Source organism: Labeo rohita, chromosome 21 (assembly GCF_022985175.1).
Source record: "Labeo rohita strain BAU-BD-2019 chromosome 21, IGBB_LRoh.1.0, whole genome shotgun sequence".
Taxonomy (NCBI): domain Eukaryota; kingdom Metazoa; phylum Chordata; class Actinopteri; order Cypriniformes; family Cyprinidae; genus Labeo; species Labeo rohita.
This window is the reverse complement of record NC_066889.1, coordinates 17,596,589-17,612,623: the sequence shown is the minus strand read 5'-3', so window position 1 is coordinate 17,612,623 and position 16,035 is coordinate 17,596,589. Positions and strand designations below refer to the sequence as shown.

At 37.7% G+C, this 16,035-nt stretch overlaps 2 protein-coding genes across 5 annotated transcripts; one reads left to right on the top strand and one right to left on the bottom strand.

Moving 5' to 3' along the window:
• The first annotated feature begins 934 nt into the window (after window positions 1–934).
• LOC127153030 (signal-induced proliferation-associated 1-like protein 3) lies at window positions 935–14,388 on the top strand. Of its 4 annotated transcripts, none has more exons than XM_051093959.1 (12): window positions 935–959; window positions 2,827–3,236; window positions 3,314–3,426; window positions 3,529–3,641; window positions 6,472–6,766; window positions 7,530–8,057; window positions 10,039–10,201; window positions 10,354–10,507; window positions 10,668–10,808; window positions 11,374–11,494; window positions 12,702–12,783; window positions 12,891–14,388. In XM_051093959.1, the coding sequence occupies exons 6-12, from the start codon at window positions 7,588–7,590 to the stop codon at window positions 13,035–13,037; spliced, it is 1,278 nt and encodes a 425-aa protein (XP_050949916.1). In that variant the 5' UTR covers window positions 935–959; window positions 2,827–3,236; window positions 3,314–3,426; window positions 3,529–3,641; window positions 6,472–6,766; window positions 7,530–7,587; the 3' UTR covers window positions 13,038–14,388. The 4 variants fall into 4 exon arrangements, with proteins under 4 accessions (XP_050949916.1, XP_050949915.1, XP_050949914.1 ...); XM_051093958.1 differs by having other exon boundaries at window positions 2,827–3,241; XM_051093957.1 differs by lacking the exons at window positions 935–959; window positions 2,827–3,236; window positions 3,314–3,426; window positions 3,529–3,641; window positions 6,472–6,766 and having other exon boundaries at window positions 7,135–8,057.
• On the bottom strand, window positions 13,819–15,352 carry LOC127152153 (meiosis initiator protein-like). Its single transcript, XM_051092656.1, has 3 exons — window positions 15,060–15,352; window positions 14,043–14,132; window positions 13,819–13,963 (listed from the first exon to the last, which is right to left on the bottom strand). The coding sequence occupies exons 1-3, from the start codon at window positions 15,350–15,352 to the stop codon at window positions 13,819–13,821; spliced, it is 528 nt and encodes a 175-aa protein (XP_050948613.1).
• Window positions 15,353–16,035: the final 683 nt, after the last annotated feature.

The following is a 16,035-nucleotide window of genomic DNA, read 5'->3' as shown; positions in this document are numbered from 1 at the left end:
GAATAACAACTTGTAGTAAATGGTAAAACTGTTTGCACTTCAACCCAGTGTGCTCATAATTTAGATAACACATCCAAATAATATGGTAAGACAAACCAATATGCAACATGAAGCAGCAAAACCAGTTGTATTGTACAGCTAAAAATAGCTGGACATGCATGAAAAGTTTACAAAAGGCTGCGCCCACTCTTACAGGAAGAAAAATGGTGGATAAATAGAGCTCTATGCTTTAAGTTTGTTTAAGAGTGCTTAATTGTGCTCCTGATTAAATTGGGAGTGCAATTAAATATTTAGGAGCACCTTATGATCAGTGACAAAGCAACTGTTGTTTGTTTAGTGTATTCTTGCGACTTCTGAGCCGCCTAGAGTTAAAGGAGAAGTTCACTTCCAGAACAAAAATGTACAGATAATTTACTGACCCCCTTGTCATCCAAGATGTTTGTGTCTTTCTTTCTTCAGTCGATAAGAAATTGTTTCTTGAGGAAGAAAATTCAGGAATTATCTCCACATAATGGACTTCAATGCTGCCCCAAAATTTGAACTTCCAAAATGTAGTTTAAATGCAGCTTCAAATGGCTCTAAAAGATCGAAACAAATTGACAATTTATATACTTTTTAACCTCGAATGCTCGTCTTAGTATAACGTTTTTTTTCCCCCAGTTCAATACAGTCAATACAGTTAGGGTATGTCTAAAAACTCCCATCTCGTTTTGTTCCCCAACTTCAAAATCATCCTACATCGCTGCAGAAGTACCGACCAAGTGTTTACAGAGTGAATGAGTGAAGATCAAACGCTCTTTACCAAAAAAAAAAAAAAGGTAAAAGAGCGATGTAGGACGATTTTGACGTTGAAGAAGAAAACGAGATGGGAGTTTTGCAACATACCCTAACTATATTGAGCTGGATTACACAGACTACGCATCGCAGAGGCGAGACAAAACGAGCATTGAGTTTGAAAAGTATATAAACTGTCAGTTTATTTTGAAAATGACAAATTGTTTCGCTATATAAGACCCTTCTTCCTCAGCTGGGATCGTTTAGAGCTATTTGAAGCTGCATTTAAACTGCATTTTGAAAGTTGAAGTCCACTATATGGAGAACATTCCTGAAATGTTTTCCTCAAGAAACATAATTTCTGAACATAGTGAACATCTTGGATGACAAGGGGGTGAGTAAATGATCTATAAATTTTTGTTCTGGAAGTGAACTCCTTTAAGTCACTTTAAAACCTAATGCATGACATTAACACAAGTTTGATTTATTTTCCTGTTCACTTAAAGGAGAAGTCAACTTTCAAAACAAAGATTCACATATACTGTACTCACTCCCTTTGTCATCCAAGATGTTCATGTCTTTCTTTCTTCAGTCGTAAAGAAATGATGTTTTTTGAGGAAAACATTTCAGCATTTTTCTCCATACAATAGACTGATATGGTGCCCCGAGTTTGAACTTCCAAAATGCAGTTTAAATTGGATTAGAAGCATGTTTTGCTCATTCCAGACAGATTGTCAAGACTGTTAGTGGTATGGATTTTCAGTGACTCTTTCTGCAGGTTACAGTGATACACCAGTAGATGGCAACAATAGAGTATCTTTATGAGTAGAGTCACTGAATCTTTCTGTCTGAATCTTCTATTTATTAAGAAACACTGATTCCACTAAGGCAGGGGTGCTCAATCCTGGTCCTGGAGATCGACTTTCCTGCAAAGTTCAGCTCCAACCCTGGCTCCAAACACACCTGAACCAGCTAATTAGGATCTCAAGGAGCACTTGATAATTACAGATAGGTGTGTTTGATTAGGGTTGAAACTAAACTCTGCAGGAAAGTCGATCTTCGGGAACATGGTTGGGCACCCCTGCAGTAAGGAATTATTCAGTTTCAAGAAGATTTGTTCCTCCCATTCCATCATCACTAAAAACTTACTGATATATACCCATCATACTGAGTGCCAGGACTACTAGTTTGTCTTTCTTAAAGCTGCAGTCTGTAACTTTTTTTGTGTTCAAAATTTACAAAATGTATATAAAAACCGAGTACATCGTGGATCCATTTTCCAAACCGTGTATTTGGCTTATCTTCAATCACTACTGTACACCTATAACAAGTTTTTATATTCGGACTATTTCAGACTGGTTTAGGTTGGAACCGCTGCGGTGTAACCCAGTACCTGCGTGATTCGTCATAGACATATAGACAGAGCACATTTAGGCCACGCCCACACCGGAGGGGAGGGGAAACAATCTAACTCTCTCCTGTATTCGGGAAGCTGCCTCCTTGTCATTTTTGACTTATAACAAAAAACAGACCAATGTCTAAAAGCTGGGTGTACAGTAAACAAGCTAACCAGCTAACCAAGACAGGAATCGAACTTGGGTTGCCATCTGCACAGCTGCGCTGTATATGTCAGTGCACTAACCTATCAGCGCCGACCAAATTAAGATATTTATGATGAAATTTGAGAGCTCTCTGACCCTCCATAAACAGCAAGGGTCCTACCACGTTCAAGATCCAAGCATTGACAAAAATAGTCAATGTGACCTCAGTGGTTCAGCCGTTATTTTATGAAGTTATATGAGAATATACTTTTTGTTGGGAAAAAAAACAACTGTTTCATCAAAACTTACAATTATCAGTACAAAGTCAAGACTGTTGATTTGCTTTTTTTCAGTTATTATGAATTTCAGAGCCTATAACACAAGATGCTAGGATAGTATTTTCTATGTTGTCCTTTTCCTGCAATCAAAGTTTGTCCAAAAGGAATAGCTAATTTAGGATTTAGCTAATATGCTAAAAACCACATACTGCATGTTAATCTTTTATTCTCAGTTTATTGCAGTGCACATAACAGCATCATGTTGCCTGGAGCAAACAAGCACAGTGTTAACAACAGTCAACAGACCAGACAACACAATCCCATCCTCTGTTCCATTCAGCTGCTGAAGAGCCCACACAGCTCTTCCCCTGCTTTCTCCGCTAGCTCAGTTGAATTGGAGCAGTCTGTACCATCATTTGGTCCTTCCAATCCACAAACGCATTTTAGATGACTTAAACCTGTCAGGGTTTATTATGTTGTCATTTTGGCTGCTGCATATTCCTTGGTTTCACTTGTAAGGATATTAAGGAAAACTTGGAATCTGGGAAAGATGGCTGCATTGTTCTGGGACTGGGATTACGCTACAACTCCTCCACAGACACCAGCTCTACACTTCAGTTCTGAGTTCAGGCGTACAAGCCCTGTAAGGTGAGATATAATCTTTTACAATATTTGATAATCCTTACACTTCAACCTGGTGAAAATGACCATCTTTTTTAGATTCTATAATCGTTCACACTGTAGTTCACCCATTCAAGAAAGCTTAGACTGGCCTTCAAGTGAGCAAGTGGAGTTCACAAGACTAAACCCCTCTAGAACCAAAGACAATACAGGTCTGGTAGCAGGTTCTGCATGCTTTTATTAGTAACAACATTTAGCCTGTGTTCTATTTCACTAATTGTATTTTGCAACTGCAATTTCATCATACATTTCAGAAGGAGAATGGCATATGGTAACAGCCACTCGCTCATTGCTTGGCAGCGAACGAAGAGGCCAGAGGGAGGGTTTGCAGGACCAGCGGAGGGTGTCTTACAACAGCTTGCCAAGAGTGAGATTGAATTCTTATTTTATATATATTTTTTAATGTTATTTAGTTGTATACTCCATTCTTTTCTCATAATATCTATTTAAAGAGATATAAAGAGATAGGAGTCTAATTGTGTGTTCACACCAAGAGCAAATTTAATTATTTGCACAAATAGACTACACACAAAGTCAGTCAAAGACGTGAAATAGACACTAATTCATGCCGGGCGATTCAAATGTATGGAAGGCCAAATGGTTCAAAAACAAGTGAATTTTAACACATCAACAACACGTAAAATGCACGTATTATACATGTATTTGCACTTATTTACACTAGGGCTGTCCTCGACTAAAGATTTTTTTGGTCGACTAGTAGTTCATTTTAAGCATTAGTTGACTATTAGTTGCACGTTTATTAATAAACTATATAAATCATAATAATGAGCCTTTAATTGCCTTCATAGCCTAATAAGTGCTCAAGCACATGCAAAAAAAAAGCTTGCCACAGCGTACCGGAAGATATAATTATGAATATGTCAGGGAAAAACAGCAAGGAGACTGCATTAACTTTTTACTAATTTACTGATAAAGTAGCACTTTCTTTGTTTTCGGCTTAAGAGTTGAAGTCGGCGACGCTGACTCATCATCTCCGCAGTGGTGATGCGCCAATATACATGTTTTGCGTGATTTCGCCACTTCCTGTAGATTTGTTTTTCTGCGACTAAGTGACTAATAAAATTTTGGTCGACCAAGCCTCTTCTTGTCGACTAACGGTTAGTCAGAATTAGAGGGCAGCCCTAATTTACACACTGATTTTTCACGAGTGAACAACACATATTTAACGTGTATAATATGCATATTTTACATGCTGTTGGTGTGTTAAAATTCATGTAATATTAGCTCTCCATAGCCACGAAAATGCAATATATGTTGCGTCTTCCATGCAAGTTCAAAAATTTCAACTCGAACAGAAAATTTGCATGATTGGTTGTAGTGCAAGCCAATCAATGAATTTATTTATTTATTTTTTAATTGTTTTTATGTTTTTATTCGTGCGAGTAACCTGAAAAACATCTCACGAGTAAACTAAAGCGAATAAAGACCCATTCACACCAAGAACGATAACTATAAAGATAACAGTAAAGATATAGTTCTAAAATCTTTTTAAATTTTAAAGAATAGCAGAGTCTGCACCACAACTATAATGATAAAGGCACAAAAGACTCAATCCTGCTGACATGAGCTTAAAAATTTAAAGCGCCAGATGAGCGTGTGCTTAGAATAAACAGACAAAATTGTTGGCTGGTGTGGACGCTAATATAGTTATCTTTTTAGTTGTCATTCTTGGTGTGAACGGGCCTTAACTTAATGCAGATATTCACTTTGCGTGCACACACAACTCGAGCGGAAAATTCACAAGATGCGTTGTTGCGCAAGCCAAATTCACATGATGCATTGTTGCGCAAACTTACACTTTATTTGCTCTGTTTTATTTTGTGAAACCTTACTACATATATGAAATAACCGTTTTATAAGAGTAATAAGCCCCGTGAAGCCGTGATTTACAGTGAATTTATAACAGTTGAGGTATAAAGTTTGTTTTGTGCCTAACAACGTCCCTTAGCTGTTAATTCATTGTAAACCACAGCTTCTTGGGGCTTTAATAATTATTTAATAATAAAGAATAGCAGAGTCCACACCACAACTATAATGATAAAGGCTGAGAGAAACAATATCGTTGGAATCACTTTCAGAATGTTTTTTTCCAGTTGATGAACGATGAAAACATTGACAGCCAATCAAAATCAATCCTGCTGTCATAAGCTTGAGAATTTAAAGCAGCAGATGAGCGTGTGCTTAGAATCAACAGACAATGCTGTCAGTTGTTGTGGGCGCTAATATAGTTATTTGTATAGTTATAGTTATCATTCTTGGTGTAAACGGGCCTTAACGCCATGCAAATATTCGCTTCGCATTTGGCATGCACACATCATAAAGTCCTGTTCACACTATGGATGATGACTATAAAGATATAACGGATATTGTTGGAATCACTTTCAGAATGTTTTTTTTCCATCTGATGAACGATAAAAACATCCAATCAGAATCAATCCTGCTATCACAAGCTCAAGAATTTAAAGTGGCAGACAAGCATAGGGCCTCAATACTGTACTCTACTGTAGATTAGAGCTGTAAGTGCTACACAAATGAATCATGCAGTGCAATTTGTGAATTGGTTCAATTGATTGACTGAAAATAAACATCTCAAAAAAATGAATCATTTATGATTCACTCCACTTAAGCAGAAACCTGTACTGCAGTCAATTTTATTGGTCAACTCAATCACGCCATCACGTCAGCAAGTTCATACTGCGCCATCACGTCAGCAAGTTCATACATTATGGGTCCAGTTCTGAGTTTGGAAAATCAAGGACTGATCTTTTTGCAGCAATCACTGATGGTATCCACCGTACCAGGATTTTGCTGATGTTAATATTTGTTTCACTGTTTTGTAGGCAGTCAACACTATCATTGACAGTGTAAATAATTAGAATTGGCCACAGGGCAGATTTTAGGTCTTGAATTTCAAAAGACAACAAGAAATTGCATGTTTTTCTTAAATACTGCATATTAAAAAAAGTTTGTATGTGCTTAGAAATGAAGTAAAAGTTAAAATGAAGATGTGGTAAAGAAGCCTTGAAAAATGTACATGGAGTGACATAACTTTATTACTGCTTACCATTGCTTGAGACTCTTGTCAATTAAAGGAAACTGCATTTGAGACATAAGTAACGAATCAGTTAATTTGGGGCATTTAATCATGACAATTTATCATTCTTTCTGTTTCGTAGGCGCATTTTCTCCAGCCAAATAGAGAATCAAGTGCTTTTTCACCCTATGCTAATGACTTCTGCTTGAATGGTAAAGATGCCAAGAACATTGCTGAGTCCCCCAGGAACAGTCGTAAGCTGCACCCGCTGACACAGCCGGGCTTCTACAGTCCAAAAATCCCACGGTCAAAACACTGTGAAGCTGCACAGTCCACAAAAAGTCTTTAAAAGGATCTTCTTCTACAAACAACCTGAAGGAGTTCTTTGCTCTCACGTTGCCTCTTCCTTGCTCCAAAACTGCTGTTCTCAAACCCAGGTGAGATGCATAATAAACAGTACAATTAAAGGGATGGTTCACCCAAAAATGTAAATTCTGTCATTAATTACTCACCCTCATGTCGTTCCAAACCCGTAAGACCTTCGTTCATCTTTGGAACACAAATTAGGATATTTTTGATGAAATCCGAGAGCTTTCTGACCCTACGTTTATGTGCCTTGACCATGGTAGGACCCTTGCTGTCTATGAAGGGTCAGAAAGCTCTCACATTTCATAAAAAATATCTTAATTTGTGTCCTGAAGATGAACAAAGGTCTTACAGGTTTGGAACGACATGAGGGTGAGTAATTAATGACAGAATTTTCACTTTTGGGTGAACTATCTCTTTAAGATTAAACCAGTATGAATTTCCTTGATGGCCCACAATTGCTTTTCAGCCAGGATTCAGTACTTGTAATATTATTGTGCCCCTCCTTCTCCTCCCACCCATGAGATCCCACGGGGAGGGGTGGGACAGTCAGTAAAAAGTGGGACATTCCCACCATGTTGCACAGAGTTGTTCCCTTACCTTAAATTTAATCATCTGTTACTGGAGTCTGATTTGCTGTATTGCTGGAAATGACCAACGTCACAAAAAGGACATTCAAAATGGAATGAAATGCTTTAATGTTTTTAAAATGGGTCTGTCTTTATGCCCGCAGTGTGTGACCTTTTGCGATGTATGGACTGCTTACCTAATTCTTTGTTTGTATGTGTCTACAATATGTGTATGTCTATGGTCTTTATGTTTTATTTCTGCCAGCCCTTTGTCTTCTAAACCACAAAAGGTAAAAACCTTTGTGGTGGAGAAGCCTCCTTTGATGAGAGCTGTGGTTTCTCAAACTTCACTGACCTCTAATCAACCTGACAAGGAGCACTTCAGCCAACTCCAGCCAAGAGAAGACCATCTCATCAAGAACCAGGACTGTGGTTTGTTCAGTCTGCAGGAACCCAATAGGAAACCTCCCAGAAATGACCAGCCTTTATTCACTGAGGATATTACTACAAAGGATCATCTTTCTATTAACACACTGCATTTGTTTTCTGAACGCCATTCTAGAGCAGACCAGCTTGCTACACTTTGTCCAAAACTGGAAAAGGCAAGTCATGAGAGATTTAGCTTGAGTGTTGACGCTGATATTAAACCATCTCAGGGTGACCCTGACTGGTCACGTCAACTTCAAACCAGCCCAGCTAAACCTGACCGCAGCCCAAAACAAAAGAAGACACAGTACACACAACAAAGAGAAACCGGGGATGCCCAAAACATAGAGTACAACCATGTAAAAAGGTAAGCGGATAGTAGATCTGTATAGGCTATCCTCATTAATTTTAATGTACTATTTTCATAATAGTGTTGCAAAAGGATAGTTCACCCAAAAATGACAATTCTGTCATTAATTACTCACCCTCATGTCGTTCCAAACCCGTAATACCTAGTGTATGTTTATCTTCAGAACACAAATTAAGATATTTTTGATGAAATCCAAGAGCTTTCTGACCCTGCATAGACAGTAATGCAACTGAAAAGTTAAAGGCCCAAAAAGGTTGAACCACTGATGTTACATGGAGTGTTTTAAAGGGGTCATCGGATGCTAAGTTCACTTTTACATGTTGTTTGAACATTAATGTGTTGGCAGTGTATGTACAAATCTACTCTATAATGATGAAAATCCATGCAGTGGTTTTTAATTAATCTGTAAGTATAATATTCCCTTTTTCAAATCGAGCCATTCTCAAATGCCTGTGGTTATGGCGTCACACCGACAGAGGCCGCTCCCACAATAGTTGATTGACATGAGCATCTTACCTCAGATCAGTTGCAAGAGTCCCACGACCATTGTTTTGATGCCGGAGCAGGGATGTAAGTTAGACAAGAATTGAGCGATTGAGGTGTTGTGTTGCTGGATGTAATAATGAACATAGTGGTCGTCATTTACTCCCGACATCTGAGCTGCTGAAGATGCAGTGGATTACGTTTGTTTGTAAAGGGGACGTGCCTCCCGATCTACATATATCCGTCTATGTTCGCGCAAATCATTTGTGATCCAGCTTCACTTACAGCAGAAGTGAGAATAAGTTTTTTTTTTGATGAATCTTTGTGATAGCCTTTCCTAATAATGTACTAGTTAGCAAGTTTAGCGGCTAAATGCAGCTAAATGCGGCTGAAGTAAACAGACTCGTCACTCCACAAAGAGAAGAGAGAGGCGGGGCGAGCAGAGCTCATTTGCATTTAAAGCAGCCTCTACCGGAATAGGATGATCTTTGCAGAGCTGATTTTGGCATGGTAAAAAGGGTGTTGTTTTATACAACCACTGAGAATTTGTAACCAAAGTATATTATAGACTTTTCATTACGACCCTAAAGAATCACATCAACTTGTGGAAAATGGGCATCCGATGACCCCTTTAACAGCTGTCCCTACTAGCTTTCCGGACCTTGGACGTGTCAGTTGCATTTCTGTCTATGCAGGGTCAGAAAGCTCTTGGATTTGATAAAAAATATCTTAGTTTGTGTTCCAAAGATGAACGAAGGTCTTATGGGTTTGGTTCAACATGAGGGCGAGTAATTAATGACAGAATTTTCATTTTTGCATGAACTATCCCTTTAAGGGTGTGTTCATACTTGTTATGTTTGGTTTGAATAAAACGAACTCTGGTGCGATTGCTCCGTGCGAGTGCGATTCATTTGAGTAAGTGTGAACGCCATTCGAACCCTGGTGCGCACCAAACAAGTGGACCGACGTCGAACTCAGTCAGGAAGTAATGACAAGATGCGAGGCTATGCAACATGATTTAAAGTAGGTAAAGTGCCTTTTATGAGCTCTTTGAGTTAGCAGGTGGTGAAAACTAAATTATATCCACACAACAATGAGCAGACCGATCAGTGAATGGGTACTTTAATGTTATACACCCGTAGCGCCAAACTTTCCTTTCGTTTGGAATGTTCGGTGCATTCCGTCACGAAATATACGTCATTCAACCCGACCAATCAGGTTGTGAATGTATCGTTATGCTTTTGGTTCGGTGTCTTTAGGTTCGCTGTCAAAAATGCCAGTGTGAATGCTAAGCAGACCAGGACCAAATGTGTCATTTTCCTTTTTGGTCTGGACCAAATGAACCAAACGAACCGAACTACAAGTGTACTACACATCTCATTGGAATACTTGAATCTGATTGGTCAGTTTAACTTGAGTTGCATTTTGGTAACATGTCAAAAAAACAAATTTTGTTATTAGTTTTTTTTGCGGTGGTTTAACATATATTTTTCAGTCAGGTGGATGTGAACTCAAAGAATGTGTTTGGTCAGCCTCGAGTGATTGCATCACTGCGAGCAGCATGTTCCCCGCGGCCCGTTCGCAAGAGCACAGTGGTGGAGGACTTGAAAAAACTCATTGTGATGGATGACACAGAGGACAGCGCTCAGGGTGATTCAGTATGTGATTTATTCGACTCACATTCAGCAGTATGACCCTAAACAACCTGACAGCCTAGGACAATAATGTAGAAAAAGCAGGTATTGTTCTGCTGAGTGTTGGTATGTGAGCAGTGTTGCCATGTTGCAATTTGTTTACTCCCTCTTTCTAGTTGTCACCTCAACAAAAAGAGGCGGGGCTTTGCAGCAGTTTGCAAATGTCGGGTTCATCCGCAAGTCCATTGTTATTTAGTCAAGCACACCGATCAAACCCAGAGTCTCCCCGACTTACACCCATCCATCTCCACCTGCAAACACGTCAAACAGGCAAGGGTTATTGTTTCTATGAGGCAGAACTTTTATTATCAATATTATTATACATAATTCTCTGTTGCAGTTCTCATATATTCAAATGGTTTTATCAATTGCAAAAGAGATTTTGGATGTTTCTAGTATACACTGGCACTCACTGGTTGTCTTTTCATAGAATGTGAAGGAATGGCTGAGCAGGCTGAATCTGACCTATGGGACAGAGACCAACATCCTGATCCTGAACTCATGCCCCTGCCAAACGTGGCCTGTGATCTTGACTGGAATAGTTTAGTTCAAGCGGCCCAAGAATATGAGAGTAAGTATCAAAGGATAAGTATGTTTAATAAAAGTTTGTTCACATCATGTGGTCCTGTGTAATTATAGAAATTAATACTTTTATTTAGCAAGGATGCTTTAAATTGATCAAAAATGTTGATAAAGACATTTATAATGTTACAAAAGATTTCTATTTCAGATAAATGCTGTTCTTCTGAACTTCCTGTTCATCAAAGAAACCTAAAAAAAAAAAAAATTGAGCAGCAAATCAGTATATTAGAATGATTTCTGGAGGATCATGTGACTGGAGTCATGATGTTAAAAATGCAGCTTTGAAATCACAGGAATAAATTACATTTTAAAATATATTTAAATAGAAAGCAGTTATATTAAATAGTAAAAATATTTCACCTTTTTACTGTTTTTGCTGTACAATGAATCAAATAAATGCAGGTTTGGTGAGCAGATGTTAAAAAACATACAAAATCGTACTGTTCAAAAACTTTTGACTGGTAGTGTAGTTAGCTTCGTAATTTGTTTAATGCAATGACAGTTGTAGTACTATTATTAAAATAAATAACTTAATGATTACAATATATTTCCAGCACAAAGGATGGCAACCCTTTTGTCAGAAACAAGTCCTGTATCAAGCAGGCCAGACACACCATCCAATGGAACCTACAAGATCCACCAATCCAGCGCCTATTGCAGTGGAGAAGATATGGAGTAAGTTGTTACATTTTTATTAATTCAGTGCCACTTTGGATTCATTTTCAAAACAGTAAATGAATGTTTAAGCTCATTCTTTGAATAATACATGCTTAACAAAAACTACACTCTTAAAAATAAAGCTTGCTAACTGGCGTTTGTGGTTCCATGAAGACACTTTCCATATAATCTTTCAGTTCCACAAAGGTTTCTTTTAATGGACAAAGGTCTAATAGATTATTAAGTTCTTCACACTAAGAAAAAAATGGTTCTTAAAGGATTAGTTCACTTCCAGAATAAAAAAATTCCTCATAATTTATTCACCCAGTGTCATTCAAGATGTTCATGTCTTTCTTCAGTTGAAAAGAGATTAAGGTTTTCGAGGAAAACATTCCAGGATTTTTTTTCCATATAGTGGACTTCAATGGAGATCGGCACATCCAAATTGCAGTTTGAATGCAGATTCAATGCAGGGCAGATGTTAGTAAAACACGTTGCGTAATTAATTTGAATACTCGCCTCCCATAAATTTGGCGTCTGAAAGGGAAACTCCTATAAATGCATATTCAATAAAGTCAGGCACAAAAATAACTGTGTGCATGCCATTTTAATGCCAAAAGACGGTTTGCGCTCGCGCAAACTACTAGTAAAACTGGCCCTAAGTGACTTATGTGGCAGAACAATTGGTCATTTTCAAAAAAAAATTAAAAGTTATATACTTTTTAACCACAAATGCTCATCTTGCACTAGCTTTGCAATATGCGTCCACGCATTACGTAATCAGGTTGGAAAGGTCACGCATGGTTAGTTACTCCAGTTCAATAAGGTAGGGTAGGGCGAAAAACTTCCTCTCATTCTCTCTTCCAACTTTAACATTTTTCATTGTTTTAGCTTTGTTTATAAAGGGTGTTTAACTTTGTTTGCACATTCCCTTTGTGAACACTGCGTTGGTACTTTCGCCTACATCATGCGTGATTCTGTAAAGCATGAAGTCGTGAATGCAGAGCTAGTGCAAGATGAGCATTAAAAACCTTAATTTCTTGGCATCAACATCTTGGATGACATGAAAGAAGGGTAGGAATTAACAGGAATTTTTAATGCTGGAAGTTTACTGAAAGGATCTTTGGGAAACCAAAATGGTTACTCACTACAAAAAAAACCCTTTTGGAACCTTTATTTTTAAGAAAGTACAAGAATATTAATTGCTTTCCATGGTTATTTTTAGCAGTGACGTATTCATTGACTTTCCCGACCAACTCTCTCACCTGGAAGGGATGCTTAGGCGACTGAGTAGTGATCTGCTGAAGGTGAGGCTCGTTTAGCAATTAATAAATGAGAAAGGTGTGAACTATGTGCTCTCATAGAGGACAAACACACTCACAAGCACCATGTGTTCCTCTGTCCTCTGATTCAGGAGAAGAGAGACAAGGTGGCTCTTCTTGCGGAGGTTTTGAAGCTTCGCATTAGCAACCAGCATCTGAGAGAAGAGTCCCTTTGTGCAGTTGCACAACTACACAAAATCAGCAACATTTTAAACACAACATCTGGAGAGATGGAGTAGTGCAGGGTTGTAAGCAAAACTACAAATCTGGACTTTTTTGCTTTTTCTGCACTCATTTGAAAGGTAAAAATCTGCAGAATGGATTTAAACATGTTAAGATTTATTAAGTTGAGCCATTGGTGACTGAACGCTTAATCAAACTATCCAAAATGTTTAATAACATTACATTATGTAATGTAGAAACAAATGTACAAGACAGTGTTCCAGTTCCTTTGAACTTTCTGCTGGCACAGGTCTCACATAAGCTTAAAAACCCAAACAAACTGAACTCAGTCAAAGTTCATTAACAGCACAGTACAAACCAGAACAACTTTCATGAGGTTGATAACTCTTTTGGGAAGCATATTACAGCTCCTCTAAGGGTTCTGAATAATTAGGGTAAGGCTATAAAAAGCAATTAAATAGCTTAATATAAACATTATAATAAATATATAAATATATATATACTGGATGGATACTTATCAGCTGCCATTTGTCATAAATAAGTAATACAATTCTGAATGTTTTATCTAACAATGGAAAGTCACAATGAAAAATGCTGAAAACAGTATACATGTAAACATGCTCTGTGATGATTAAAACCAACAGAGCAATAAAAATATACTTAACACACAATAAATTAGTTCTTTTAATATCCCTGAGATGCAATTGTTTTAAATCACAACAGTGATTAACCCTAATAAAACTGTATCGAACTATACTTGTTTAAACACCAGCTTGTTTTTCTTCGACCTTTCAAGCATGTATTCTCAGTGCAGTAGATAATTAGGTGTAAAGACCTTCATTTGACAGCTGCATACTTGTCTCTGTAGGCCAGTAACATGTGCAGGGGACTAGGCATAGAGCGTCCTGCCGTCATTTCTGCCTCGTGTACTTGAGCGCGTACATTGCGGTTCTGTTGGCAACTGTAGCTCCAGGCTTTCAAGCTAAAAATGGAGAGGGGTTTAAATGAAGTTGCATTGCAACAGACAAGCCTGAATGAAGTTTGGAGAATTCACAGCCTACCAGTACAAACGCCTCTCCCTCTTCGGCAAGATGTGCCATAGTTTGGCTAACTCTTTGGTGACCGTAGTGGAGGGGATGCCAGGATAGGATCTGTTTGGAAATAATATCAACAGTCTGGAATTAATGGATGATATGTTTAAATATATTTAGATGGGTTTAAAAAATGGATTTAGAATTAAAGGATTAGTTCCTTTCCATAATTTACTCACCACCATGTCATCTAAGATGTTCATGTCTGTCTTTCTTCAGTCGAAAAGAAGGTTTTTGAGGAAAACATTCCAGGATTTTTCTCCATATAGTGGACTTTAATGGGGATCAGCAGGTTGAAGGTCCAAATTGCAGTTTAACTGCAGCTTTAAAGAACTCTACAAAATCCCAGCCAAGAAATAAGGGTCTTATCTAGCGAAACAATCTTTTTTTATTTTAATTTATATACTTTTTAACCACAAATGCTTGTCTTGCACTAGCTCAACTTAACGCATTATGTAATCACATTGAAGAGGTCATGCATTATGTAGGCTGAAGTACTGACCCAGTGTTTCCAAAGTGAACATGCAAAGAAAGTCAAACGCCTTTTACAAAAAAAAAAAGTAAAACAACGATATTAGACGATTTTGAAGTTGGAGGAGAAAATGAGATGGAGTTTTTCACCCTACCCTACCTTTTTGAACCGAAGTACACAGATAAACTAACCGCGCATGACCTTTTCAACGCTATTGCGTAATGTGTGAAGTCGTATGCATCGCAGAGCTAGTGCAAGATGAGCATTTGTGATTTAAAAAGTATATACATTTTTATTTTTTAAGAAAATGACCAATTGTTTCACTAGATAAAACACATATTCCTTGACCGGCATTGTATAGAGCCCTTTGAAGCTGCACTGAAACTGCAATTTGGACCTTCAAGCTGTTGTTCACCATTTAAGTCCATTATATGAAGAAAAATCCTGATTTTTTTTCCTCAAAAACCTTAAAAACCTTTAAAAAAAAAAGTGGACTAAAAATTACTTCCACTCACCTGACATATAATTTTCTGTTTATTCGGCAGAACATAATGAAGCCATTCACGCATTTCTTCTTCGGGTTTGGCTGTGTTGTAACACGTCCTCTTTTTGAAGTGTGCCTGTGTGTACAGCCTTTTCTTGCTCTTTTTAGAGGAACAAATTGATTTGGGTTCTCATCTTCAGAGCTTTTGTTCTCTTCCTCACTCTTGAAGGATAGATCGCTGCCACTTCCAGCGCTCTTCACAGTCTCCCAATTTGAAGTACAGAGAAGATACCATAAATAAGAGAGCTCACTGTAAAACAGCATCTCACTAAACTAATAAACAATAGGGGTCCAAAAGTCAACTAGTGAAAATGCTTCCAATTCCAATTTTGTCAGCATAACATTTTGAGTGAAATGTTACAGTCTGTACAAAGGCATCACATGATCAGTGTCACAAGTATGCTTAATTGCAGATTCTTAAAGGGATAGTCCACCCAAAAATGAAAATTCTGTCATTAATTACTCACTTTCATGTTGTGTAAAACCTGTACGACCTTCGTTCATCTTCGGAACACAAACTAAGATATTGTTGATGAAATCTAAGAGCTTTCTGACCATGTAAAGACAGCAATGCAAATAAAACATTCAACGACCCAGAAAGGTAGTAAGGACATTGTTAAAATAGTCTTCTCTATTTATAGTATGGTATTCTCATAGCTTCATTAAATTACGGTTAAACTACCAATGTCACATGACTATTTTAACAATGTCCTTAATACCTTTTTGGGCCTTGAACGTGTCAGTTGCGTTGCTGTCTGTACAGGGTCAGAAAGCTCCCAGATTTCATCAAAAATATCTTAATTTGCATTCTAAAGATGAACAAAGGTCTTACGTGTTTGGAATGACACAAGGGTGAGTAATTTTCATTTTTGGGTAAACTATCCCTTTAAATTAATTTTACAACATCTCCTGATTTAACATTTTTGATATATAAAATAGCTTAACCC

Coding starts and splice junctions, on each gene's coding strand:
- LOC127152153 (XM_051092656.1), bottom strand. CDS start 15,352: ATGCTGTTTTACAGTGAGCTCTCTTATTTATGGTATCTTCTCTGTACT. Junction 14,133..15,059: donor AACAGAAAATTATATGTCAG/GTGAGTGGAAGT, acceptor ATTTCCAAACAG/ATCCTATCCTGGCATCCCCT. Junction 13,964..14,042: donor AGGGAGAGGCGTTTGTACTG/GTAGGCTGTGAA, acceptor CTCCATTTTTAG/CTTGAAAGCCTGGAGCTACA.
- LOC127153030 (XM_051093957.1), top strand. CDS start 7,381: ATGAAATGCTTTAATGTTTTTAAAATGGGTCTGTCTTTATGCCCGCAG. Junction 8,058..10,038: donor GAGTACAACCATGTAAAAAG/GTAAGCGGATAG, acceptor TATATTTTTCAG/TCAGGTGGATGTGAACTCAA. Junction 10,809..11,373: donor AGCGGCCCAAGAATATGAGA/GTAAGTATCAAA, acceptor ATATATTTCCAG/CACAAAGGATGGCAACCCTT.